General features: G+C 37.4%; 1 protein-coding gene across 1 annotated transcript in view; it reads right to left on the bottom strand.

Annotated features, from left to right (window-relative positions):
* The window catches only part of LOC150107476 (uncharacterized), a 574,892-nt gene that overhangs the window by 235,749 nt on the left and 312,401 nt on the right, over positions 1 to 26,742 (bottom strand). The window contains exon 13 of the mRNA XM_090392109.1: positions 25,819 to 26,035. Coding sequence (XP_090248235.1) covers positions 25,819 to 26,035 — 217 coding nt within the window. The remainder of the gene's footprint in view (positions 1 to 25,818; positions 26,036 to 26,742) is intronic.

Here is a 26,742-nt window from a genome sequence, read left to right as displayed (position 1 = left end):
TCACATGTGTGATCAAACAAATTTGCATGTGAAATTGTCTTCCAGGACTAGGCTCCTTATATATATATAAGGAGCAGTAGAATTCACATGAAGTTTTCTTAGTATACCATAATGAATGAACAATGCATTATCTTTTCAGGCAATATGCTTAAGATTAGTGAATGCTTTATGGTACTTATTATTGGCCCAAGCTCTGTGCTTGGGCCAATGTTGTTTAATTTGTATATAAATGATATAGGAAACGGCTTAAAGGGAGATATTCAGTTGTTTGCTGATGATGCAAAGTTGTGTAGTGCAATAAAAAATCAAGCTGATGTTGAAAGTTTGCAGGAGGATTTAAATAAGCTGGTAAAATGGGCAAAAGAAAATGGATGTCAGTTCAATGTGGAAAAGTGTAAAGTCTTGCATTTTGGGATTAAAAGATTACCAGCTGTGTACTACATAGATGGAAAGGTACTCCAAGAGATTGATGAGGCTAGGGACTTAGGGGTATTGGTAGATAAGGAGATGAAGTTCAGAGGACACATTGCTAAGGTGTCCAAGATTGCACATAGGATTACTTGGTTGTTGAGGAACACACTGACATCCAGAGATAAAGAGGTTATTATTCCCCTTTATAAAGCATTGATACTTCCACATTTGGATTACTGTGCTCAGGTCTGGTCACCTGGATTCCTTGGAGATGAGGAGGCTGTGGAGAGGGTTCAGAGAAGAGTGACCAAGTTGGTGAGTGATATAAAAAATGCTCCCTACATTGATAGATTGAGAGCTTGTGGATTGCAGAGATTGGCTGATAGGCGAAGAAGAGGGGATATGATAGAAACATTCAAATTACTAAAAGGTTTTTATAGGATTGATGCAGGGGAAATGTTTCAGCTGTGTGATAGTGATGGAAGAACAAGAGGTCATCTCTGGAAATTAAAGAAGAGTGTGGTTAACAAAGGTGTCAGAACAAGGTTTTTTGCCTGGAGGGTGGTGAATGAGTGGAATTCATTGCCTGACTTTGTTGTGAGCTCTTCATCTGTAAATGAATTCAAGAAGAGATATGACAGATATTGTTTTGCTAGTTTGGGTCTCCCGCGATGAGTCTACTGACTCCATGGAGATACCCGTAATAATAATAATAATAATTATTATTATCATCAGGCCTCTATAAAAGACTCATCATACTGTGATTAAAGGCATTCCAATCATCCACTACTCTCCATGCAAAATCCCTACTCTTCAGTATCACTTACATCCTCCTCATACAGCTTACAAGTATAGTCTTGTTCTTTCTGTTTACTCTGATTCTATGAAAAAACCTCATTAATCTGGTAATAAACCACTACTGACTCATGTGTCTCAGTCATATCCTCCCACCTTCCTCCTATCCACTAAGCTCTATAAATTGCATTTCCTTAATCTTTCTTCATAATCAACCTCCCAGAGACCAGAATCTACCTTAGTGCATGTCTAGATCCTTTCTGATATTCCTTCATCCTTTTGAAAATTAGGCAATCTAATCTGTGCACCGTAATCTATATGAAGCCTGAACAGGGCCTTATACAGCAGAACCATCTCCTTACTTATACATGTCAGTACCAACTATATCACTGTCATAATCTATTAGGCTGTCCTTATGATGCATCTCTTAAATTTTAGGTCCTTATCCATTGTCATCCCTAGATCTTTTCTTTCCTCCACCTCTTCTATGATATCTCTGCCAACTGCATATCTTAGAATTTTAAAACCTCATACTTTGCAACATTAAAGTGTCAACCCTGTAACCTCTCACTTGCCCAGTTTATTCATGTCCTCTTTGCTCCATCTGTAATCAACTAAATGTTCCTATTCAGCCATTTCCCAATATCATTAACAAATGGGTAAAATAGCAACAGCCCACTAGTGACTTTGTAAATTAAATGTGCCAAGAAATTATATTCTTGGTTTGCATATGACTTCACGTGCAAACTATGTTTGCTTACACTTGGATAAAGGATGAAACCAAGAATATAATTTTTTGGCATTTTAATTTATAATATAACCAAGTGAAAAAACTTTCAACATCAGTGACTTTCTTCTTCCAAGATATTGCTTCCCATACATGACTTCCTGATGCCTATCACCTGTCAGATAGGCAATTCCCCTCCAATCCAGTGTACTAATCTACTATCCAAAACTGTTCCAATTTAATTATAAGCTTGTCATGTGGCCATCTATCAAAGACCTTACAAATTATAAATATACCAGTGTGGATGCAACTCCCTTGTTCAATGCATTTGTTATACTAAGTACTGCTAACATATTATCTTCCTTTATACCATAATATAGTTATGAGCAAGGAGGCAATGCTGTCCATAGAAAGAGAATGCTGCTTTGGTCAACCTAATTCTGAATCTTGGTCTTCACTAACCTCTCTAGCACTTCAACCATAACTCCAGACACAGACTGACTTATGATTCAAAGCCTTGGTTTTTATCATCTCCCTTATTATGCAGAACAATTTTTCCCCCTTTACACTCCTTTGAAAATTGGCCCAATGTAAGACTTGTGTTAAAAAATAAAATACATCAAAGCTGTTGCTAACTTCCTGGAACATTCCCCCAAAATACATGGTGATGTATCTTCATGTCCTACAGCCTTATTAAACATCAAGTTTACTCAATTCCCTCATCTATGTCCTACTGGCTCACTATCAGTCTCTCCCCATCATTCCAAATACACTCAGTTTCTGCATGATGTCACATTTATGAGGATGAAATACCTTTATGAATTACTCATTTAATATCTCAACTATATCCACTGCAGTAGTCATCATTTTCACAATAACTATTATCCTTTAATAATAATTCTTTCTTTTACTGGTCATGTGTCAAAAGAAATTTCTGAGCTTTTTCTCTCCCTCTCCTCAGGTGCACTTTTGTTACCCTTACCAACCAGTTGTCTTCCTTGTCTGCTTTTTGTACTCCTAATGCAAATGATTATTACCACAAATTTTGCTTTTATTTCTTCCAGGTTGCATGCCTCTTTATTCATCCATTTTATACCTTTCTTATTTAATGTCTTGACTGCTGAAATACATTCATACCTTGGTTCTGCCATGTAATCAGTGATGCTTGAGTAAAGCTCAAGCAGCACTGATTCTGTTCCATCCAATTTCTAATTCCTTATTCTATAATATAGCAGAAAGCTGCATCCTGAGCTTTTCATAATCACTGGTCTTATCGTTCCACAAATCTCCCTTTCTCCCGATGAAGCTGATCAACACCTAGGTAATCACTTCATGGTCACCGAATGAAGAGATTTGACAAGTTTAAGTATGAAAGATTATTCAAGGAATCATCAGCAGCTCTAAAAAACGTTCCAAACCTCAACAAATTTGAGTGCATGAAACTACCCCAAATTTGGGAGACTTACATTATGAGAACTTCAGCTCAGCGGCCAAGACAACCAAATTAGCCTGCCAGAGGGCACCATTAGGACTTTAGGAACAATATTAGTTTCTTGCTTTCTTCCTTATTTGCTTTTGTTAGTGCCTGCATGCACATACCATATCTTTATGTTCCTGAAGATGGCAATGTGACGTTGCCGAAATACAGAAGTTATTCATTAAAGATGCCTTTAATTAATATACTTTATATGCGTTGTTAATTCCGTAAGCTATTACCAGTTATGTATGACCAACGTATAAGCCTTGCTACTAGAATTACAATCAAGCCTTATATGGACTATTGTGCACAGATCTGGTCACTGGCCATGGGTTTTCATGGTTACAAGGATATGTTGGAAAGGGTCCAGAGAAGATTCACAAAGGTAGTCAGTGGTCTTTGGAATGTGGAGGACAGATTGAGAGAACATAAATTGCAGAGCCTTGTGAATAGGAGGAAGATATGATTGAGATAAGCTAGTCGAGGATTGTTATCAGGTTGACATGGAAGAGATTTTTCATAGAATGAAAGGGGGGGGGTAGAGAACAAAAAGCAATCGCTGGAAACTGTATAAAGAGGGTGTGAACAGAGGAGTGAAGAGCAGGTTCTTTCCATGGAGTGTGGTTGGTGAGTGGATGCATTGCCTGAGTGTGTTGTGAATGTAAACACAATGAATCATTTTAAGGCACAGTTGGATGAGCATTGTGTGCAATAATGTGTACCAACTGCGATGAGTCTCTGACTCCATGGAGGTTGGGTGCTAATAATAATAATAATATACATGTAACGTCATCATGAAGATCATCACATTTAAACTTTGCAAAACAAGGATGAAAATAAGAATATCATTTGTTGTTAAAGATAATTTAAATTGACCTAACTCACTTGCTTATATACATGATATTTAACATTACTAGCCTTCATGATATGTGTAATGTGGTAAAGATTTGTTGAATAGCAAAGTATATCACCTGTTATATAACAGTTATTGTATTATAGCAGGTAATAGCCAGTTACTGCTGGAAACTTACCCCCCATAATTTTTTTTCTTTCACAGATTGCTTGCATACTTTTACCATTCATTCATTTTATACCTAAGTAATTTATCCTCATAATCCTTGTTACGCATTCAGTCAATGTATTTGCTATTATTATTATTATTATTATTATTATTATTGTGTGGTACTTGCACGGAGTCCAAAGACTTATCACTGAAAGGCACTCCACATCACATAACTTAATCTACACAATTTAACAAAACTGTCAACACTGATTAATCCACTATTTATACACACTAGATAATCCACTCTTTCATATTCTATTCATTTAGCACCTATTCATAGTATTTTCATCTGATACTATATGTGTTACCTACATGCAGAATGAAAAACATGAGTTTCCAGGAGGGGAAAACCAATACCTTGGTACAAGAGGAACTAACACACCTCTAATTTAAAAGTTCATGTGAAGATTCCTCTGCCATGTTTTTACTTTAAGTATTCAACTTAAGGACTTTTCCAACTGAAAGGCACACTGCTCTATCATTCTTCCAAAGGTGTTATGGAGGCACTAAATATTTCTAGATTATCCTCCACACATTTTCATTTAACCACCCAGTTTTATATTCAAAACCAAGTGGTTGTATTGAAACTTCCACACAGTGGACAATACAGAAACCTCACCAAGACATCTTACCCAACATATAATCCTCACCTTCTTGTAGTTAGGGAGTTTTTATATTAAGAAAATTCTGCTATAGATATCCATCCAAATACTGAATGAACAAGGATTGTTTGTTCAGTATTTGGCTGACAATTTGGAATTAGCCTATCAAACTGCATTCTATATTGTTTTAAACAATACTCAAACATGCAAGTACAATGCACTCAAATTTCATGCAGGCTATCAGATTGACCATGGAAACAAGCCCTTCCCACTGATTTTTTTTTCAAGGAACCAGGGAAAACAGTGAAAAATTCAGCTACTGGAACAACCTTAAATGTAGCACAACTGAAAACAGACATCGATATTAGAAATATCAACAGAAGAGAAATATCTACTAAGGAAATATCCTTTTAATATAACTGGTTTTATTGAAATGAAGAAGATTAAAAAGTGGGAAATATATTTCATCACCAAAGTGAGGCTACCACAATGCTTACTGGAGGCCTGAAATAGCTTGAAAAGTTCTAGTTTTAGAAAAGTATTTTTAAAAAAGTATTTTTGAAAAGTATATATATATATATATATATATATATATATATAAAAGGGAAAATAAAACTAAATGTGAGAATTATGGAGAAATTTCCCCTACAAAATTCCAGATAAAATGTATGCAAGTATGCAAGGATACTTGAGAAGAGGATAACAAAAATGATGGAAGAGAAACTTGGGAAAAAACAATCTGAGTTCAACTCAAACAAGAGTTGTAAGGAAGCAGATTTTTTTTACTTTAAGATAAATAGTCAAGAAATTAAAGGCATATGATAAGGTGCTGCCAAAAGGAGTGTAAGTACATATATCTTTTATGTTTTTTTTCTTTTTTTGGGGGGGGGATGCAATGGAATGGTATATCAGAACCTTTATCAACAATGGCATGTGATATAAGGATGCAGTACATTTAGAAATGTGTAATATTTAGCAATTTTTTTACACATTTACATAGCCTTCAAATACGCTTAGTTATTTAATGAAAGTTTCATTTTTCACTGCATTTATTGTTAAGTGATTTGCTATATTAAACTTTTTACCTATTTTTAGAATTTTAAATTACTTTCATGTTTAGCATGTTTATAGCAGGTTGTCTCACCAAGCATGAGCTGTGCATCAGGTGGACACATTTTCACAACCTGTTAAACATATATGGCAGGCAAGCTCAACTTTTTTTTGGTAGACTTTTATTTCTAAACTTAGTATCTCTAAAATGGTTTCAACCTCAATAAAGGTTAAAACCGGTCTGGGTAGTGACCCTTCCCATAATGCATAGCATTATGCATGTCTGCAAGGATATGTGCTTTGCATTATGGGATATTAAGGCAAGTGATATGAAGTTATTAGTCTCTATATACGACTTGCCCCATTCCTGAAAATAAGGATAACATAACTGAAAATAAGGATATTAAGGCAAGTGATATGAAGTTATTAGTCTCTATATACGACTTGCCCCATTCCTGAAAATACTTCAGGTGCAAACTTTGTTTGCTTACACTTGGATAAAGGATTAAACAAGTATATAATTTCTTGGTATCTTTAATTTATTGTGTAACCAAGTGGAAAAACTTCCAACAACCATCTTTAATCCAGAGTATTTTAATAATAAGGTGTAACACCTTTTTTTTGGCTACTCGTATATGAAAATATGACTTCCGCATTACTTCAACCTTCACCCTGTCACTACTTCAGTGACAGGGTGGGCCTGTCACTGAGTAGAACCACTGCTGAGAAAATGACCTTTCGGGTCACTTGCACTTGCTGAGTTCAGAGTGATCTGGAGGATTGCCTGAATTTTTAGAGACTTCCCTTAACTTATATAGAGAAACCGGTCTGGGTAGTGACCTTTTTCATAATGCATAGCATTATACATGTCCGCAAGGATATTTGCTTTGCATTATGGGATACAAGTGATCTGAAGTCATTAGCTTCTGTATACGAGTTGCACTGTCCTGAAAATACCTCAGGTGCAAACTTTTTTTGCATACACTTGGATAAAGGATTAAACCAAGTATATAATTCGTTGGTATCTTTAATTTATAGCCATTCTCTTATCCGTGCAAATAGTCTATAACCCAAACCCATATTCTTCAATTTATGCAACAGTTCTACCATGCTGTATTCTATCAAAAGCCTTAGCAAAATCCAAAAGTATCACGGTGTATCCATTTCTCCTTATCTAGTTCAACGGTAACATTGTTATAGAATGTGAGCAATATGCTAAAACATGACCTTCCCCTTAGTAAACCCATGTTGCTCATTGCAAAGTAAAGATTCACTGTCAACCCATTTCTGAATGCGAGCCATAACTAATTTTTCCAAAATCTTCACCATCACTATTGAGATACTAATTGGTCGATAGTTGGATACATCGGTCTTTGCACCACCCTTGTGCAATGGAATTATCATACATTCTTTCCATTCCTGAAGAATCTTCCCTGCTCTGAGACTCATATTAAACAGCCTGGTCAAAGGAATAGCCAGTTTAGCTGAACACTCCTTTATCACACGTGCTGATATCCCACCAGTCCCTATTGCTGAATTCTTATTCAATTTGTGCAACAGCTCTAATACCTTGTCCTCATACACCTGCGTTTCTTCATCTAGTGAAGAGGCAGGTGGCACATGTGAATAAGTTTCATTACACTTGTGCTCCCGAATTTTATTGTAATTGCAAGTATCTTTTTTGTACAAAATAACCAGTAAACAGAATACAGAGGGTACTAAGGAGCCAATTAATTCTACTCAACTCGTAAGTACCCTTAGTCCTTCATATCGGTTATTTTTACAATTAAAAAAAAAACAGCCACATGAAAGTGCCCGATATGCCTACCGTGCGAAGTAAAGATGGCGGCAACAAAACCGAACAATGAAAGATTACTTTGAGTCCAATCAGTGTAGTGCAGCCGATAGCCAACAAATCGAAAGACAATACGAAGTGCTGCAGTTGCGAAACCGAAGTTACTGAAAGGAAAAAAGGTATATTGTGCAATTTCTGTTGCAACTGGCTACACGTTCCTGCTCGAAAATAGATGTATCGGAGCTCAAGCTTTTTATCAAACTGAACCAGCCTTTTTTCTGTTCAATGTGCCTTCCTTCTGTTAAACAGCATCTGAACCTAGGCAAATGAGTTGAAAATCTCGAACAACACCTTAATAACATGATCGATACTTCCTCGTCCAAAATCCGAAAGTTCAAAACAAAGCTTGAGATACTCGACGACCAGCAGTCGATAGCAAGTGCATCTGTACCCGCTAACGACCTCGGTGTTTAATCGCATCAACAGTACACACATCGCTCGAGGCAGGCTGAAAACAAGAGGTTCAACGCCGTTATTCTGAACTTTCCAGAGGAAAAAGGTAAATTTTTAAAAGAAGACATTAGCAAACTAGCAGGTGAATGCAACTTTGATCACAGGAATATCATCAAATGTCATTGTTTCGGACCCATAAACAAAAGAAAGGACAGAACGAACTTTCCATGTCTCATGAAAGTGATCTGTGATATACCAACAAACACATCCAAATTAATAACGGTGATAAATAGCAAGCTAAAGGACAGTTGTCCCCAATCATGTGTACGTATTCGACCTGACTTAACCTTTGCACAAAGGGAACAAAGACGCCAACTCCAAAAACAGCTAGAAGAAAAATGCCAAAATGGAGACAACAGCTGGACCATAGACTACAAACAAACCAAATTAGTGCAAAAACCAAGTGACGCCACTAGTAGCCAGCAAGGAGAACAGTACGCAGGCACTGCATAGGAAATGTGCAGACCCTGGTTGGAGTTGAGAACATAGATATCCTATGTTCTCAACTCCAACCTTAATAGTGTATCTGCAGTCAGTCACCCCTATCATCTGCAGTCAACCAAACCCCACCTACTCTTCTTAACAGAAATTCAAATTTCACCTTCCCCCGGCACTATCCATCTCAACCATCCAAACTATACACTATTTAACTCCTTTCGACCCAAGAGTGGTGTGTGTGTGTGCATATATCTGCTCTGACATACCCTCCCAAAGATCACCTAACCTGAAATCGCCCAACTATGACCTTCTTTGGCTAAAAATATCCCTCCCCCACTCAGTCAAATTCATCTGCTGTCTTTATCGCTCTCCTAATACCACCAACCACTCAAATCTCTTTAATTTCCTCTCCTCAAAAGTTGATTTCCTCCAGTCCCATTCTCATAATAGTGAAATTATCCTCCTAGGTGATTTTAATGTCCATAGCATCAACTGGCTTTCCTCTTCCAGTTGTACAGATCCCACAGGCAGAGACGTTGAAATATTTGCCATCACCAACAACCTTACACAAATTGTTCACAAGCCAACCAGAATACCAGATAATCCAAGTCACTCCCCAAATACCCTAGATCTCTTCCTTACTGATGACCCTTCCAAATATACAGTGAATGTAGTGAGCCCCTGGGTAATTCTGACCACAACCTAGTGCTCATCTCCTGCCCCATGCAACAACGCTTCCACATTCACACCTGCACAAGAGTAGTTTGGCATTATAAAAGTGCCAAATGGGACAGCCTCCGAGACTATTATGCTTCATTTCCAACCATGGGAAGACTGCAAACAACTATTGTTTGCAGTCTTCCAATCCAAAGATATGCACCGAACATATCACCAAAGTAATCCTCACTGGAATGATAACATACATTCCCCACACTTCTCTGAACTGTCATCCCCTATCCAAACCCTGGTTCTCCAAAAGATGTGCCAAGGCTGTAGAAATGAAAAATCAGGCATACCACAACTGGTTCAAATTAAGACCTCCATCCTCCTTCAATGCCTATATTGAAGCCCAGAACAGATGCAAAAAAATTATCAATGATTCCAAAACAGAATTTGAATGGGCAAAGAGCAGGAAACTTGCAGCCCGTCCTAGTGGCAGCCATGCCTTTTGGTCTCTTGCCAAAGCAGTTGGTCGCAACTTTTGCTCTACACTACTCCCACCCCATCATACCCAGATGACTCAATTGCAACATCACCCACAGAAAAAGCTAATCTTCTGGCTTCAAACTTTGCCTCCAATGCACGCATAACTGACAATGGCAAATGTCCCCCCCCCCCACCAGTCATTCCAACTGCCCAACATACAATGCCCCCCGTATCCTTTTTTTGCCAGAAAGAGTTTTCAGTGCCTAATGAACTCTATTCTTTCTGACATGTTAACAAAAGGGGTCATATGCTTCCAGGATGATCTACTAGTCTACTCATCTGGTATTAAGGAGCACAGGGAAATATTGATGGGTGTTATGGATAAATTGAGCTGGGCCTGACTTTCCCCGAAATGCTGGAAGTGTCAATTTTTTCTCAGGGAGGTGGAGTTCCTAGGACACAGTGAAGGACACAGAGGCTGGAATAATTCCTACCAAAACTAATGTAACAGTCATATTGAAGGCAAAAATCTCCACCACTGTGAGGCAGGTCCAGAGGTATTTAGTCATGATTAACTTCTACAGGAAGTTCATTCCTGAGTGTTCTAAATTGATGGAGCCCATTGTGAAGCTGATGAAGAAGGGCTAAAGTTCGAATTGGGGGGGGGGGGGGGAGGAGATCAGCAACAGTGTGCATATCAACTCCAAAACTTGGCATTGACCAGATCGCCTGTTCTGACCTATCCAAGGCTTGGAAAGACCTTTTCCCTCTCGGCGGATGCCTCCAACAACACGATTGTCAGTAGTAGAGCAAAAGGAAGGGGAGGATTTTAAACCCATTGTTTTCATCAGCAGGAAGCTCTCCTCATCCGAAAGAAACTACTCCATGATTGAAAAGGAAGCACTAGCCATTGTCTATGCCCCTTAGTAAATTCAGATACATGCTATTTGGGCAAGAGATATCCTATGTTTGGACCACAAGCCTCTGTCATTCATTTCATCCATGAAGAACAAGAATCAGAGGATTATACGTTAGGCTCTAGAAATGCAGGAGTTCAACATAGAAGTGAACTACATTCCTGGGAAAACCAACATAGTAGCAGATTATCAGTCGAGACCCCTGGACACCGAGCCAGAAGAGAGTGTTAGCACAGAGGGAGAAAGCAACAACTCCATTCGTAGAGCCAAAGAACTAGAAGGGAACACCCCCCCCGACACACACACTCCAAGTCTGGGAAAAGACCCATATAATAGAAGAGCAGAAAACAGATCCAATGTGCATGTGTGGGTGTGTGGGTGGGGGGGGTAACGAAGGATGTTGAAAGGGGGGGGGAGAAACTCACAGACAAGCAGTCATTCCATAACACCTTGCACATAGACAAGGATGGTCTTTTGCTGTCAAAGCAAGACGTTACAGGGAGGTGGAAGGACAAGATCCTAGTTTCGAGAGTCATGATTCATTGGGTGCTCCACATGTTTCATGACTCAGACCTAGCGGGTCACCAAGGGTTCTATAGGACGTGGAAGAGAGTGCGGGATAGGTATATATGGAAGGGCATGAGGGAGGATGTTGAATCATGTGTCCTCCTGCCACTTATGCCAGAAAAAGTCAAACATGATAGGTAAAACCCCTCTCCAGTCTTTCCCAATCCCCATGCACCCCTTTCAGGCTGTAGCCATGGATATTGTAGGCCTGCCACCCAAAAGGACAATAGATACATATTAGTAATTATAGACATGTTCTCGAGATATCCAGAAGCCGTATCCATTAAGGATCAAACTGCAAGAACTGTGGCCGATAAGTTTTTTTGAATTCATTATCTCCAGGTATGGACCACCTCAAACCCTCCTCTCAGACCAAGACTCTAACTTCACAGCTGAAGTCATGCTACAGCTGTGTAAGCTATTGAAAATAAAGAAGTTATTCACCACTCCCTATCATCCCCAGGGAAACGGAATGTGCGAGAGGATGAACAGAACGTTGAAGCATACCCTCTCCAAACTGGCAGACAGTCAAATATCAAACTGGGATGCCTATTTGTCGCACACCTTGTTTGCCTGTAGAACTGCTCTACATACTGCCATTAAGGAAGCCCCTGCTGTTGTACTCTATGGGTTTGAGCCTCTATTCCCCAATGATTTTAAGAGCTCACCGATGACTATTTAAACAGTATAGTCTTGGAGAATAAGGTGGCATATGAGATGGTAGTCAAATCCAGCAACACCTGCTCACAACGGGCAAGGACATATGCTAACAACTTGAGAAGGTATAAGGACCTGAAACCAGGTAACCTTGTCTTGCTGGAACAAAACTCAGTCCATAAAAGAGGAGGAAAGTTAGGGAGGAGTGCTGCCGGACCCTATGAAATCATCGAAAAATTATCTCCGGTGACCTTCAAAATAAAGGAAGGGACAAGCTGAGGGAAGACATTGATTGTGCACTCAATACAAAAACAGATCAGACAGATTAGTGTGTCAAAGGGACTCGTTGGAAAGCATGTGGGGAAGAAAAGGAACCTCTCGTATAGTGAACAATTACCTAAGGAGTAATGATGGTATGAAGTCCACAGCCTATCAGAGGAGGAGTAATAGCTAAGAAGGAGAAGGGCATCCAACCTCGGATGACCACTGCTCCAGCTATAACCGATATAGAGGTCACACTAGCACAGATCACATGAATGAACAACACCAGCTAGTAGAAGAGGAGAGGAATGCTTGACTAGCAATGAAACTAGAGAGTTGGGACAAACTAGGTACAACTTAAGACCCAGACAAAATGGCAAGAACACCCCCCCCTCCAGAGATTGTAAGGGGGAACATGAAGAAAATTTTTGGGAAAAATTTTAATAGAAAGGGGAAACCTTTGTTAAATCTTGAATGAAGATATTTCACTAAGAACTATCTCATTCGGGATTTAACAATGTTTAAAACAAAAAGAATATGCCTGTATCTAGGTAAAAATTTGAATAACTTAAAATTCTGTAAAGTAATGTATTTTGACAATTTTGATAAGTATATACATATGAAATTACTACCTAACTTTGTATATTAGCAATGGAAGAAAGTTTTGTAAATTATGTGTAACCAAGTAGTAATACAAGTTCAAAGTTCGTGAGTCAGACACCATGATTAGTGAAATAGCCTCAAGCAGTCACGTACGCACATAGCACGCGTGAGGTTCTCGGAAGACGTTATGGGAGAAGACAAGTCCCACGTGCAGAAGAATTCAGTACCATGCAGAAATATGTGACGCAGAAAGAGAAATTGCTGTTAAGAGTGAATATAAAAGAGCTGGAATCCCCCAGCAATGCTCTCTTGCTCTTGTTCTTGCTCTCAGGTTCGACATAGGTGCCCGTCATTCAAGGGTCACCACCTGAGTCATTCACGATGAAAGGTTCAACATAGTGGTGTACAGATGGAAAAAATAGCGGCCTGGTAGCAAGCTAAATGAGTGCAGTTTCTTCAGATTGCCAAGAAAGTCTGTGTAAGCTGATCAATGTGCAGTACCATGTGGACCAACCTAGGCTGAACTATTCCCATCTACATCAGAGAGGAAAGATCGTTATACCGAGATCCAAGCCAGGCCCAGAAGAATCAACAGTCTGGACAAAGAGTTAATATGCTGAAGACAAGAAATTAAAGGTTGAGAGAAAAGCTTGATGAAATCACGGATCTGGTAAAGTACAAACCTTAGTTATTTTTGTATGGAAAGAAGAGTCGTTGTGTGTTAGAGAACAAGGACACTCATTAATAGAACTCTAGTTAATATAAAGGGAGGACTGTAATATATATTCAAAAAGATGAATGCTTCAGATCTAGTAATGTGTTTCAGAGTATGTTGTGAATGTTAATTAAGTTTGATGTGTTATAGCATAACCATAAGCACAGATAATTAAACTAATGCCTGAAGGAAATTATAGATAAAGGAATTGAAAGGGCAAACCACTAAAGTTTGATAACATTGTTTCTTGATAAGATCTTACTGTAAAGATTACAGTTTATTACATGCTAATTTCTCTAATCTCGGAATACGTTAGCTTAATTAAGTGTAAATATTTTGCAAAAATTTATAATATGAATTTTTTTAATAAACCCTTGTGCTTTTACCTAATTAGTTGCCTGATTTAATGAATCCAATGCACCACTCATAAAAATTTGGACCTAAGCGGAAGTTAATTGTTTAGTTAAGACCACGACTGCAAACAAGGTTAAATACAGAAGGTTTTCATATTTGGAAACTAGGTATATGTGTTGAAAGTTTATTTTTCACTTGGTTAGAGTATAATAAAATTAGTTTAATCCTTTATCCAAGTGTGAGCAAACAAACAAAGTTTGCGCCTGAAAGTATCTTCAGGATGGGGTAAGGTGGTACAACACCAGGGCACCTCATTGCAAAGGTGGAGCAAGCTACCAACACTCCTATCTCAGCATCTCCTATAATGCAAAACACATCTCCTTGCAGATATGTCTAATGTTATGCATTAAGGGAAGGGCCACTACCCAGACTAGTTTCGACCTTTATTGAGGTCTCTTCAGTGGGAGCCAGGCCCAGGTAGGGAGCCAGGCCCATTTGTGGGATACCGGGAGATATCAATAGCCATCACAATTTATGGGATTATGATGAAAATGATAGTAATGGTGAAAAGCTGGTGGAGTGGGTGGAAGACCAGGACCTTAACTTAATATACGATGCTAAAGATACTTCTACCTTTTTTTTAGCTAGATGGCATTGAGGATACACTCCAGATCTTTGCTTTGTAACCAAGGATCATCATCATCATCAAAGTCTCAGTATAAATAAAAAAGTTCTTGGGTCTTTCCCAAGTAGTCAGCATAGACCAATCTTATATTCCTTAGGGCTTCATATATCATTTACATTGTCTGTCCCAAATCCTACACGGAACTTCAATAAGGCAAACTGAAAGAACTTTGCTGAACAAGTAGATGCCAATATTAGGTGGATAAAACCCTTCCAACTACTAACTGTGCTCAAACTTACTTAACTTTTTGCATGAGCCATTAGTAGTAGTAGAGGCTCTACTAATCAACCAACCTTTATAGCAAGAAAGGACTAGAAAATCATGCTTTGAACACCTGCCACTTCACACAGGATTAGATGGAAGCAAATAAAAGTGATGCACTGAAGTGATTATAAGTCAGAGAGGAAGAGACTGTGTTTGGAATCAGAAGCAGCTTTAAAAAATTCCCTAAACTTCAATAAGTATGGCTATAGCAATTTACCAAAAATCTGGGACAATCATTGTAAGATCAAATTAATACTTGTTAACCTCTCTCTATTCAACAATAGTTGATGACAATTAGAATTTTAATTCTTTGTGTTCTCTGTTACAATTTCAAACTGTTTCCCACTATTAACTAATTGTTGCTGCTTGCACACTGTGGTAAACTGTTTGTTGGGTATAAAACTGGCAAAACATCAGTAACTAAATAAATAAAGATATTATTTATTTTCTTATTTTGTCTTGTGTTGTGAATTAAAACCATTATACTGTTGGATTCTGAATATATAGAGATTGGAGTATTTATTATGTGCTTCAGAATCCAACATGATCTTCCATCACATAGGTTAGACTTGTAAATATTAATTAATGTAAATCACTTGTTTATAATTGATATTCATATAACTACCTTTAATTTTATCTAATATTTAATTATTTAATCAAAGATATATGTATTAATAATGAAAAAACTGTATTAAATATTATTAAGCTATTTTATTTATTACTACGTTAATATTATAAGAAATTGTATTTGATAATTTTACTGCGTATTAATTGAAATGTAAATATTCTCTATTTATTCCTACTTGTAGAAGTTTAACGTTATGCAACAGCTCAATTTTATTATGTTTTGTTTAGTTGTTATGGAGATGTATGTAAGTAAGCGAGCGTGAGTTTGGAACAGCACGTGAGGAGAATGTTGAAAATTATTGAAAAGAGTTTTAGTCAAAGAGATCATGAGAACAATTTAGGCGGGAAAAACGCATATATAAAGGAGGAACGCTGAAAATAAAGATAGAGAGGAAACAGAGAGAGAGAGTACTGGCATTTGGGTTGGAATCGGAGCATTGGGCATTCGGGAATCAGAGTGTAAGAATAGCGAGTCGGCAAGTTACTCAAGCAGCTAATTTAAGTCTACTAGTCGAGAAGCAGTTAGCTAATAAGTTATAGAATAACAATTATAGCTATGGAAAACAGCTGAGAGACTATTAAATAGACTAGCGATTCTTGAATTGAGATCTAATTTCAGCGCCGACCTTTCAAGGACATACGGAACCTTGATGTAAAGTACGGGGTTACTAGAGAATAAGTAGAGGCTGTGAAGTTGAGGTTTAACGATAGTTGTGTTTAGAATTATGGTGCCTAAGGAATTAATTGAATGCCAGAGGAATGAACAACTGTGCATATAAAATCTCAAGTTAAAGAATTATTGTGTATTGCCTTAACTCATGAGTGATCAGTAGTACTTCAAGCAAGAATGTTTGTTTATGTGTATTGTGACCGATGATTAATTCAGTTATTGCTTAGAAGATTTATTTTAATGAGTGCCGTATACTATTCAAAGTGTTTACAGTTATAAAAAATGTTTGTGTGTAAGTTTATGAAGAAAGAAGATTATCGGTAAGAATATTCTAACCATTAATATTCCTATACAGAGAAGTGTGTGAGTTTCACCTAGAATTTCCTTATACTAACAGTAACTATTGCGGAAATTAGCTGAAGTGTAAATTTAAAAGTGTTTGTTTGTGAAGAGGTGTTACTGCAATTTTTATTGTATTTTGGAACTTAAGGAACTGTGAGAAGACTGTATTATAGAGATAACAGATTTACCTTTGTCTGAGTCTGTATGATTGAACTTATCAGAGAGGCTAAAATGTTTGTGATATCTTAATTACTGATTTGAACTTAAGTGTAAAATTTGTGATTCTAAAATTAAATGTTTGTTTTTGTTAATCAAGGTTGTATTTTGCCTGAATCTCTTTTACTGCACCATTCATAAAATATTTGAACCAAAGTGGGTAGATTAAGTAAGTTAAATATACTTGGCCAGTATATATAATAACAACATATAAAGGAAGGGTAGTTGAGAGTTGGTTTATCTTCAATTCTTGAACTAATTCAGATATAAAGTGGCACAGTCTTTAAATATAAATTTTCTTTATATTTGAATTAGAAATCAACTTACAACTTATCAATTAGTTAAGAACATCGTAATAGTAATCACGTTGGATCCAAAGTATAGATTGAGAAGAAGTAGGATCCAACAATACAAAAAAAAAAGTGAACAAGAATTGCCAACACATAAGCCTTTCTACTCAACTGAGAATTCAGTTTATTAATTTGGTTATTGGTAGAGTCCTAAATAATTTTTGGTGCATAGTTTTATCTTGTAAAAGATGGGAAAATTGTCTATTATATTCAGTAGTGTCCATGACTACTACTACTACTACTATTACTACAGCTCTTCCTTTATCTGCTTTTGTGAAAATAAGCTAGTTGTTTCATCTCAAGGATTTTAGGACCTTAATTTCAACTGGAGACAAGTTGGGGGAAGGGGAAGGGAGAGTTTGACTTTGAGCAGTGCAAAGAAAACTTCTTGCTCGAGTTAGTAGCATCAACTAAAAAATGGACAAGTTCCTCTCAATGCCATAAAAAAAAGCTAGATATGGAATTTTTTTAGGCACTTTAGCAAAAGCACATCCTTTGGCAAGGAAAGAAGTTTCTGCAGGAGGAACAGGATGCCCACCTATATTCACTACCAATTTGTTTATGGTAGGGCTGACCTTTGCAGGTTTTTGCTTCTGCACAATGGAGTCAAACTTATAGTTGATGGCACCTCTACAATTGTTGGCAAGATGTCTGGAAATGTCTAAAACTACACTGAGAAGGTCGTTATTTAGGATATTGGTGGCTCATAATTATATACATATATGAGAGGACTAGAGCTGCTGATGCAAATACAATGAGCACCAGAAGATTTGATGGTTCTTTAAATGTGGTGAAGGAGACAATTATATTAATATCGTGTCATTGTTTTAAAACGATAATCCTTGCTCATAGTTTACCATGTTGAAATGATAGCTTGTCAAGTTTACAAAAAATTAAACACCTGTCCCTATAACCTACACCTCTTGCTAACTCTCCAGCTATTATTACAGGCATTCCCTACAGACATAGTCTACCTGCCTGACTTCATCATGCACTCAAGCTACTTCATTTTCAGAAAACAACTTTACAAATATATTGAAGGAATTGCTATGGGAATCTCTTGCGTTAACCAATTTCTACTCGGGAACTCCTTCAAGACATCTTAATCTCCTCGATACATCAGCAGCCTTCCTTTTGAGTATGCCATGTAGATGTAGATGGTATCCGGGATTACTGGATACCATCCAAATAATCCTGCTATGGAATGTCTTCACCTTAAAGAAGATTAAATTAAATGCATCTGTGATGCTTACAAGCCAGTTCCTAGGAACTCTGAACCTTTAAGGAGTCCCATCCCAATTGTATACATTGTGGTTATCTCTGAAGAAATTGCAAAACATCTCTCTCTCCCATCATAACCAAGATTAACAGTCGGCACCCGTGCATCAACTTTACAATAGAAAAAGAAAATGAAAAATTAGTCTTCTTGAATCTGCCTTTCCCATACTCCATCTGGAGTATTTACAACATTGACAATCCACGTATAACAAGATTCATCCCATCCATCTAAAAAAAAAATGGACATCATTAAATCTTTACTTAATAGAGCACATGTTGTTAGCTCCAATCCCAAGAATCTCTCTGACTAGAATTGTCCCAAAGCATCACGCCATGGAATGGCTTGTCCCAAAGAAGATTAAAAGCATCTGTGGCTTAAGAGCCAGTCCCTAGGACTTTGAACCTATACAGTGAGTCACACTTCCATACACTGTGGGTATCTCTAAAGCAGTTGCAAATGATCTACAAAAAAAGAATAACATTCCACTGTTCGTGCTTTACTTTGTGAATGTGCTTATGCACTGAGGAGAACCTGTTGGTTTCAGGCCAAATATTTGCAAGAAAAAAATTATTATTATTATTATTATTATTAATTCTTGTAAATACGACGTGGTATCAAAAAGTTTTGAGACTAGCTCTGTTTACGAGAAATTACTTTATTTATCTACATTTACAAGCACCTTCAAAATAGTTCCCTTGCATATCAATACAGCGCTCCCAGCGTTCTTGCCACTTCTGGAATGTGTCCTGGAAGTCTTCTTTTTGAAGCATGTCAAGCACCTTCTGCGATTCGTGCTGGATTTCCGCAATGGTGTCAAAACGGTGACCTTTGAGCTGGATCTTCGTCTTCAGGAAGAGGGCGAAGTCTGCAGGAGTCAAATCTGGCGAGTAGGGTGGGTGCGGAAGTGAGATCATGTTGTTTCTGGCGAGAAACTCACTCGTGAGGAGAGCTCGGTGACAGGGTGGATTGTTGTCGTGGAGCATCCAGTTTTTTGCACGCCACAGATCTGGTCGCTTTCGCCGAATGTCCTCCCTCGGATGCCTTAAAACCTGGCAGTAGAACTCGTTATTGACAGTCTGGCCCCTGAGGACGAATTCTCAATGCACAATGCCGCGAATGTCGAAAAAGATGATGAGCATGCACTTGGTCGAGCTGCAGACCTGCCTCACCTTTTTTGGGCGTGGAGATGATGGACTCTTCCGCTGTGAAGACTGTTGCTTCGTCTCACAATCGTACCCATACACCTAAGATTCATACCAGTAATGATCCTCGAATTTCATGTTTGCTCTTTGTTCTAACTTGCTGTCCATGATGAAATTGCAGACATGGTAACACAGGTGCAGAATAGCATCAGTTGCACAGCTCCCGATGTACACAGGACGATGTCTTTTGGCACACTGACTTATGAAGATAGGTGCTCCCTGTGACTGTGCGTGCAGCCTTGTGCTGCCATCTATTAGCATGTCACAAACCTAGTCTCAAAACGTTTTGATACCACCTCGTATATGTTTCTAATAATTGTTATTATGTTACAAGTACTGTTAAAAACTCATCTGCCTACATCATTCTACTTGATATGCCATCTTCAAATTCTTATTATCACTGTTTAGGTGCTAGTTGATATTTATCATTTAGTGATCTCATTGTCTTGCTTATGGAGACATGAAATGTTATAAAAAGATATGATGATTCATGTCTCCAATAAGCATTTAAAATGATTTTACACTCAGAATCAGATTCTGAGTTTATCTAATCTTTGGTCTATCTGTTTATGATATACACTTTTCGTGGGGATAGGAGTGCCATAAAAGTATATATTTGGTCAAATCGCATCTTTACTGGATGCTCTCTGGTCACTACCATACCTCATACAGTTTTTGCAGTGAAGTCTCTGCTAGAAGAAAAACTGATAGTCTCAACTCCCTTTCCACACAAATTGAGTAAGACAATCACAAACATCCATGCACAGCCTGTTGGTTGGAGAGCAGGTACACTATCCACTCAGTCAAACAGGCAGGGGAATGTGTGTGTGTATATATATATATATATATATATATATATATATATGTGTGTGTAGTTTTATGAAAAATATTGAATGACTAGAACCGAGATTTAATTAAAAAGGTTTTAATATAAACACACTACTAGTTTCGGCCTGTAACAGCCTTCTTCAGGTGACATTATAAAAGAAAAAACACTAAACATTATACTCCATACTAATGATAATAACCAAAGTCACAAAGTCTGCTGGGAAAAATCTACAAACATCTTCCGTTGCAGTGACGAAATAGAGAGAAAAATTGTGGAATCGAGAGAAATCATCTTCAATCCTGTTCATCTAAATAACAACTTAAGCTACAACCTCCCGGATAGTCATTCAGCTGTAATCATGTACTGGCGTTCACGTGATGCAGCAAGCACGCACTCTCCCAACAATGCAACAAATGAAAGAACAGCTTCAAATACAACTACAACGTTTTAATGCTAATTATGTATAAAGACTGTCTATGATGTTCATAGTCTTTTAACCCTCAATGTTTAGTGTTTTTTCTTTTATAATGTCACCTGAAGAAGGCTGTTACAGGCCGAAACTAGTAGTGTGTTTATATTAAAACCTTTTTAATTAAATCTCGGTTCTAGTCATTCAATATTTTTCATAAAAAAATATATATGTGTATATATATATATAATATAACATATGTTATTGTTCAAAATACCAAGCAATTTTAAAACCTGGTTTTACTCCATTTCCCAAGTAAGCAAACAGACAAACAAGTCAAGTTTGCGCCTGCAAGTGATGCAAGTCTAGCTGATCCTACAGGTAGTGCAAGACCAAGGCAACTCGTGGTAAAGGTGGCATAAGCTCTGATCACTAATCTTAATATTTACCCTTAATGCCAAAACACATCTCCAAGAAGGGGATGCATGATGTTTTATATTAAAGGCAAGAGGCCACTACCCAGGCCGGTTTCGACCTTTATTGAGGTTTCATCATGCATCCTCTTCTTGGAGATGTGTTTTGGCATTAAGGGTAAATATTAAGATTAGCGATCAGAGCTTATGCCACCTTTACCACGAGTTGCCTTGGTCTTGCACTACCTGTAGGATCAGCTAGACTTGCATCACTTGCAGGTGCAAACTTGACTTGTTTGTCTGTTTGCTTACTTGGGAAATGGAGTAAAACCAGGTTTTAAAATTGCTTGGTATTTTGAACATTTATTATACCCAAGGTAAAATACTTTCTACATTTATATCTCCTCCAGAGATTTATATTTAATAAGGTTAAAACACCTTATGGGAACTTGTTCTTGGTCTTGCTCATTTCTAGCCTGGCTCCCACTGATGAGACCTTGATAGATTACTTCTCTGCCTTTTGGCTACGAGGACTTAAAAGAGCTGCGGACTACAGGCAAATTGTAGTATCTGTTCTTACAAGCTTAAGAGCTAAACGTAGCATCTGTTCTGCAACGTTAAAATCGAATACGGACGCCACCTGGAGTTCACGATCTTAACCGACCAGCACAGATAAAAGAAAGAAACCCCGGACTGGGGCAAGGAGAAACACTTGGTGGTGGGAATAGTTAGGCACCCCCCCTTCTTTTTGATGATGCCCTCCATTTTTCCGCGTGTGCGGACTCTCGGTTTTGAGGTTGACGCCACAATACCAGCAAGGGCGATAGCTAAAGCCATTGCAGACAGCGTCGGCGCAGAAAACATCTTTGGGTTCACCTCTTACGGCGGAGGCCGCTTTCAAGTAGTCGTTAAAAACATACTAACCAGAGATAAACTACTCGGAGGATTTGAGTGCAATGGGAAAAAAATAGTCCCATTCATGGTGGGAAGTATCACCAAGTTACTCAGAGTCCCCAGATTCCCTTTGGAATCTATAGAAACTGATGTAAAGATTATTCACGACATATTCTGCAAATATGGCATAGTACAACGTGGAAGTATTAAATGATACAGAAAATCCCACATGGAAGTCAGGAGAGGTAAACATCACTCTAGAAATGAGAACCGAGGTCCCCAACTTTGTCCAAATAGGATCTGCCCGGGTAATGATAAATTACCCAGGCGTTAAGAAACAATGTCTTCGATGTGGTGCCTTCGATCACCTAGGAGCAAACTGCCCAAAATCTAAGTGTAGAAATTGCCTAACAACAGGCCACACACTAGAACAGTGTCAATCGACCTGTCTAAAATGTGGCAGCAAAACCCACAAAGTCAACACATGCCCGGCGAGAACATATGCCAAAAAATTGGGTGGAACTATTATAGCAACACAGCCACCATCAGATAACGATAAAAATAGAGAACAAGAAATTTCGCCGACTTTGCAGGAAACTACCAATACAGAAATTATAATGATAACTCCAACAGAAGCCACCATTGCACCAGAAGAAAATCAAGTGGAGGAAATGGAGCAAAACTCCGACTCTACCAAACGGCCTCTAAGCCCACAAGAAGAAACACTAAATAAGACAGCCAGAGTCTCGAAATCCACCCGACAAGAACTCCCTCAAGCAGTAGCAGAGCAAACCTCAATAGCAGAAAGAGAAGCCGCCAACGCAAACTTAGAGGCACCACAATCTGAGACAACAGCAGAATTAGAGATAATAACAGACACTCTGAACGAAACTGTAGAAGAAACCACATCAGAAGAGGAAAGTGAACCAAGCGACGAGCAGAAAACAGAACTTGCTGATGATATCACAAACGGATCTGTAATTTTAAAATACTATCAGGGATCCCAAAATTCTAAAAACAGACTGTTCCAAATAATGACTAAAATAGGGGAACCGTCGTTCGTATTCTTAAATAACAGCATGGGATTCAAATGGGAGGAAACTCTTTCTTGATGACATAACTAAAGCCACTCTGCATCAACTAAAAGGGTACCTAGGACTAAACGACAACGGGAACACCTATTTTTGCGAAATGCTAAAGTCATTGCCACAGAGCGAGATACAGAAGCAACACCCAGAGATTCTGACGGAATATGCCAAAAAACTTTCAAAGAAATTACATTAAAAAAAAAAAAAAAGTCACTTTATTTAAGTTTTGTTTTCCAGGTTTATAGTCCATATAGGAGGGGGCAGACCTGAGAACCCGAGCGGCGAAGGCTTACAACGAGGCGGTGCAGCTCCTTGTGGGCTGCATCACTTGGGCCAGGCTCTCACCCCTCCCTTCAGTTCCACTCAGTATTACCTATTCTTTGTATATGCATGTGTAAATGTATGTGTATATTTGCATCTTCTTTCATTTGTTTGTCCCCCACTTTCCTCGGACAGCCACCTGAAGAGGTGACTGACCGGGGAAAGCTGAAAAGAATGGATGGAGGGAGATAATGTCAGAGATCTGCTTGGCACTGGCATTTAAGTTAGGCCAAGTAGGTCGACTGAGGCCTCTTTAACTACCTACTACTATCAACTCTATCTTTTCTACTCCTCTCTTACTATCCAAGCTGGCTCTCAGCACAACTTTTTTTTTTTAAATCTAAAGAGGCCAGTGATGAAAGGTGGCATGAACTCCCATTCTACCTCAATAAAAGTCGAAACCGGTCTGGGTAGTGGCCTCTTGCCTTTAATACAAAACATCATGCATCCCCCTTCTTGGAGATGTGTTTTGGCATTAAGGGTAAATATTAAGATTAGTGATCAGAGCTTATGCCACCTTTACCACGAGTTGCCTTGGTCTTGCACTACCTGTAGGATCAGCTAGACTTGCATCACTTGCAGGCGCAAACTTGACTTGTCTGTTTGCTTACTTGGGAAATGGAGTAAAACCAGGTTTTAAATTTGCTTGGTATTTTGAACATTTATTATACCCAAGGTAAAATATTTTCTACATATATATATATATATTTTTTTTTTTTTTCATTTTCATATATACTTTCATTTTTTGTATATATATATATATATATATATATATACACAGGTATCCCTTGCTTAACGCAGCAAAATTAATCGACAAAACGTGCCTTTAAATTTACCACGCAAAACCATGCAAACCTCAAGGAGTGTTTCCTAGCTGAGAGAAGGAAAGTCGTGAACATGATGATGTCATTCTTCCCATTAAGCATTAAGAGTGGGTGTATTACAAGCTGCAATTGTTGAAGATTGGTTTATCTTATTTTTGTCTGGCAGTTGAAGCTTATTCCAAGAGAAATAACTTAGCTTTCAAAGCTCTTTTGCTTTTAGCTAACACACCTGGTCATCCAAATTCTCTTAATGATCTGTGTGAGAATGTGAAAGTTTCATTTTTTCCACCAAATACGACATCATTGCTACAACCTATGGACATGGGCATCATTGCAACTTTAGAAAGCCATTTTCTTAAAAAGACATTCTCAAAGGCAGCAGAAACAACACTGGGAGAAAATGTGATATGTTCCAAGAATTTTAGAAAAATTTTAACATTAAACACACAATTGAAAACATTCAGGACTCATGGGAGCAAGTATCTTCTAGCTGCATGAGAACTGTTTGGAAAAACTTTTTGGCAGACGCTATGACTTAGGTTATTTTCAAATCCTGTGAACAACGTGGTTGAAGAAATCGTTGCAATTGGTGAAGACCTTGTTTTGATGGTGTTGATGCAGAATATGTTAAGGAATCATTGGATTCAAATTCAAAAGATTTCAGTGAAACCATCTTCTTGAAATTGAACAACAACATGCATATGAAGACAATGAACAAATGGAATGTGAAGATGAGGTTCCAAAGGAGATAACAATTAAAGAACTGGATGGAATACTTCGAAGTTTAGAATCGCTTAAGCAGAAATAATGGATATGGGTCTAGATGTTAATCGAAGAATGCTTGTTTGCCAAAGTCTAGAGAGTCATTTTGCTTGTTATCATAGAATTTATGCTGATAAGAAAAATACTAAAACTTTTTTAGTTTTATATCTTTATAACTTTTTTTTGATAAAAAATTGAGTACCTAATGTAGGTACAAACATTTATTAAACCTTTATTTTGCATTCATTTTTTGTCTTTCCTAAAAGAGTATACTATATAAGATGAATTATTAATATAATCAATCATAGACAAATTGTAATTTTTACCACTGATTATTATATTTGATTAACCCGATTTTGATTATACGCAGTAACATCGAGGAATTAATTAATCGTGTTAATCAAGGGATACCTGTGTGTGTGTATATATATATATATAGAGTGAAATGTATCAGAATTAGCTGTAAAAGGTAATAAACAGAAAATTAAGCTAATTACATATTTTTGTCATTATAATGTCATTTCTCTTCCTTCCAATATTTTATATACTTACCTCAGAATCATTAGGTTTTAAGGAAACATATGCAAAATTTTGGTCAAATGGTGTACGAAAAGGAGCATACTCAAAGTTTCTAAATCTTTCTTTTAATCGCTGAATATGAACTTCCAATTCTTCAAGTGCATTTTCATATGTGCCTTTCTTTTTTGTTTTTAATGGAGTAGGCAATTTTTTTGATAAAAGGAAACACTGATTTACTGGAACCCATGCTCTAAAAAAATATATAATTGGATATTTGTATTAATCAAATAAAAATAAATAAATAATATGTAATAAGAATCAAGGTGATAGCTCTATAAATAATCACTTTTAGAAGACACTTTCCAGAACAGCAAAACAGTTTTAATTTTTTTTTTTGTTGTTGTTATAAATAAAAAGTAGTTCACAGTAATATTTCACAAAGAAATTCATAACAAAGGGCTTTCTTTGACTGTAAATGCTGTGAAAGAGAATTGTAATATTACAAGAATTGATAATAATTAATCAATATTGCAATGCTGTATTCCTAAAACTACACCTGACTTGCTTAATTCTATATCTTATGAAATGAAAAAAATGGCACCAGAAACTTGAAGGATAAGAAAAAGCTCTAAAATATGGACTAGTATGCGAAAAAAATAATAATAAATAAATAAATAATTAATAATAATTGAAGGTGTAGCATGGATTTAATAAACAGATGACCAATGATTTTGTAAGACAACAAGCTATAAGTTACTGGACTTCCTAATTAATACTGAAAATGAATGAATATATCAAAAAAAAATAAAGATCTTTAAATATGCAAATAATGTGGTCTTGAATTTTTCATCTCTGATGGGATAAAGTAGTAGTAGTAGCAGAACTATCAAACATACTTTAACAGAAATACATCTCAGAGATATAAGGGGTAGAAAATGAATGGAAGTGTATAAAAGA

The sequence above is a fragment of the Typopeltis vanoorti genome, chromosome 4, assembly GCF_054136105.1.
Source record: "Typopeltis vanoorti isolate ZY-2024b chromosome 4, IOZ_Tvanoo_1.0, whole genome shotgun sequence".
Taxonomy (NCBI): domain Eukaryota; kingdom Metazoa; phylum Arthropoda; class Arachnida; order Uropygi; family Thelyphonidae; genus Typopeltis; species Typopeltis vanoorti.
Note: the sequence above shows the minus strand (reverse complement) of the source record. Positions and strands in the feature narration are given on the sequence as shown.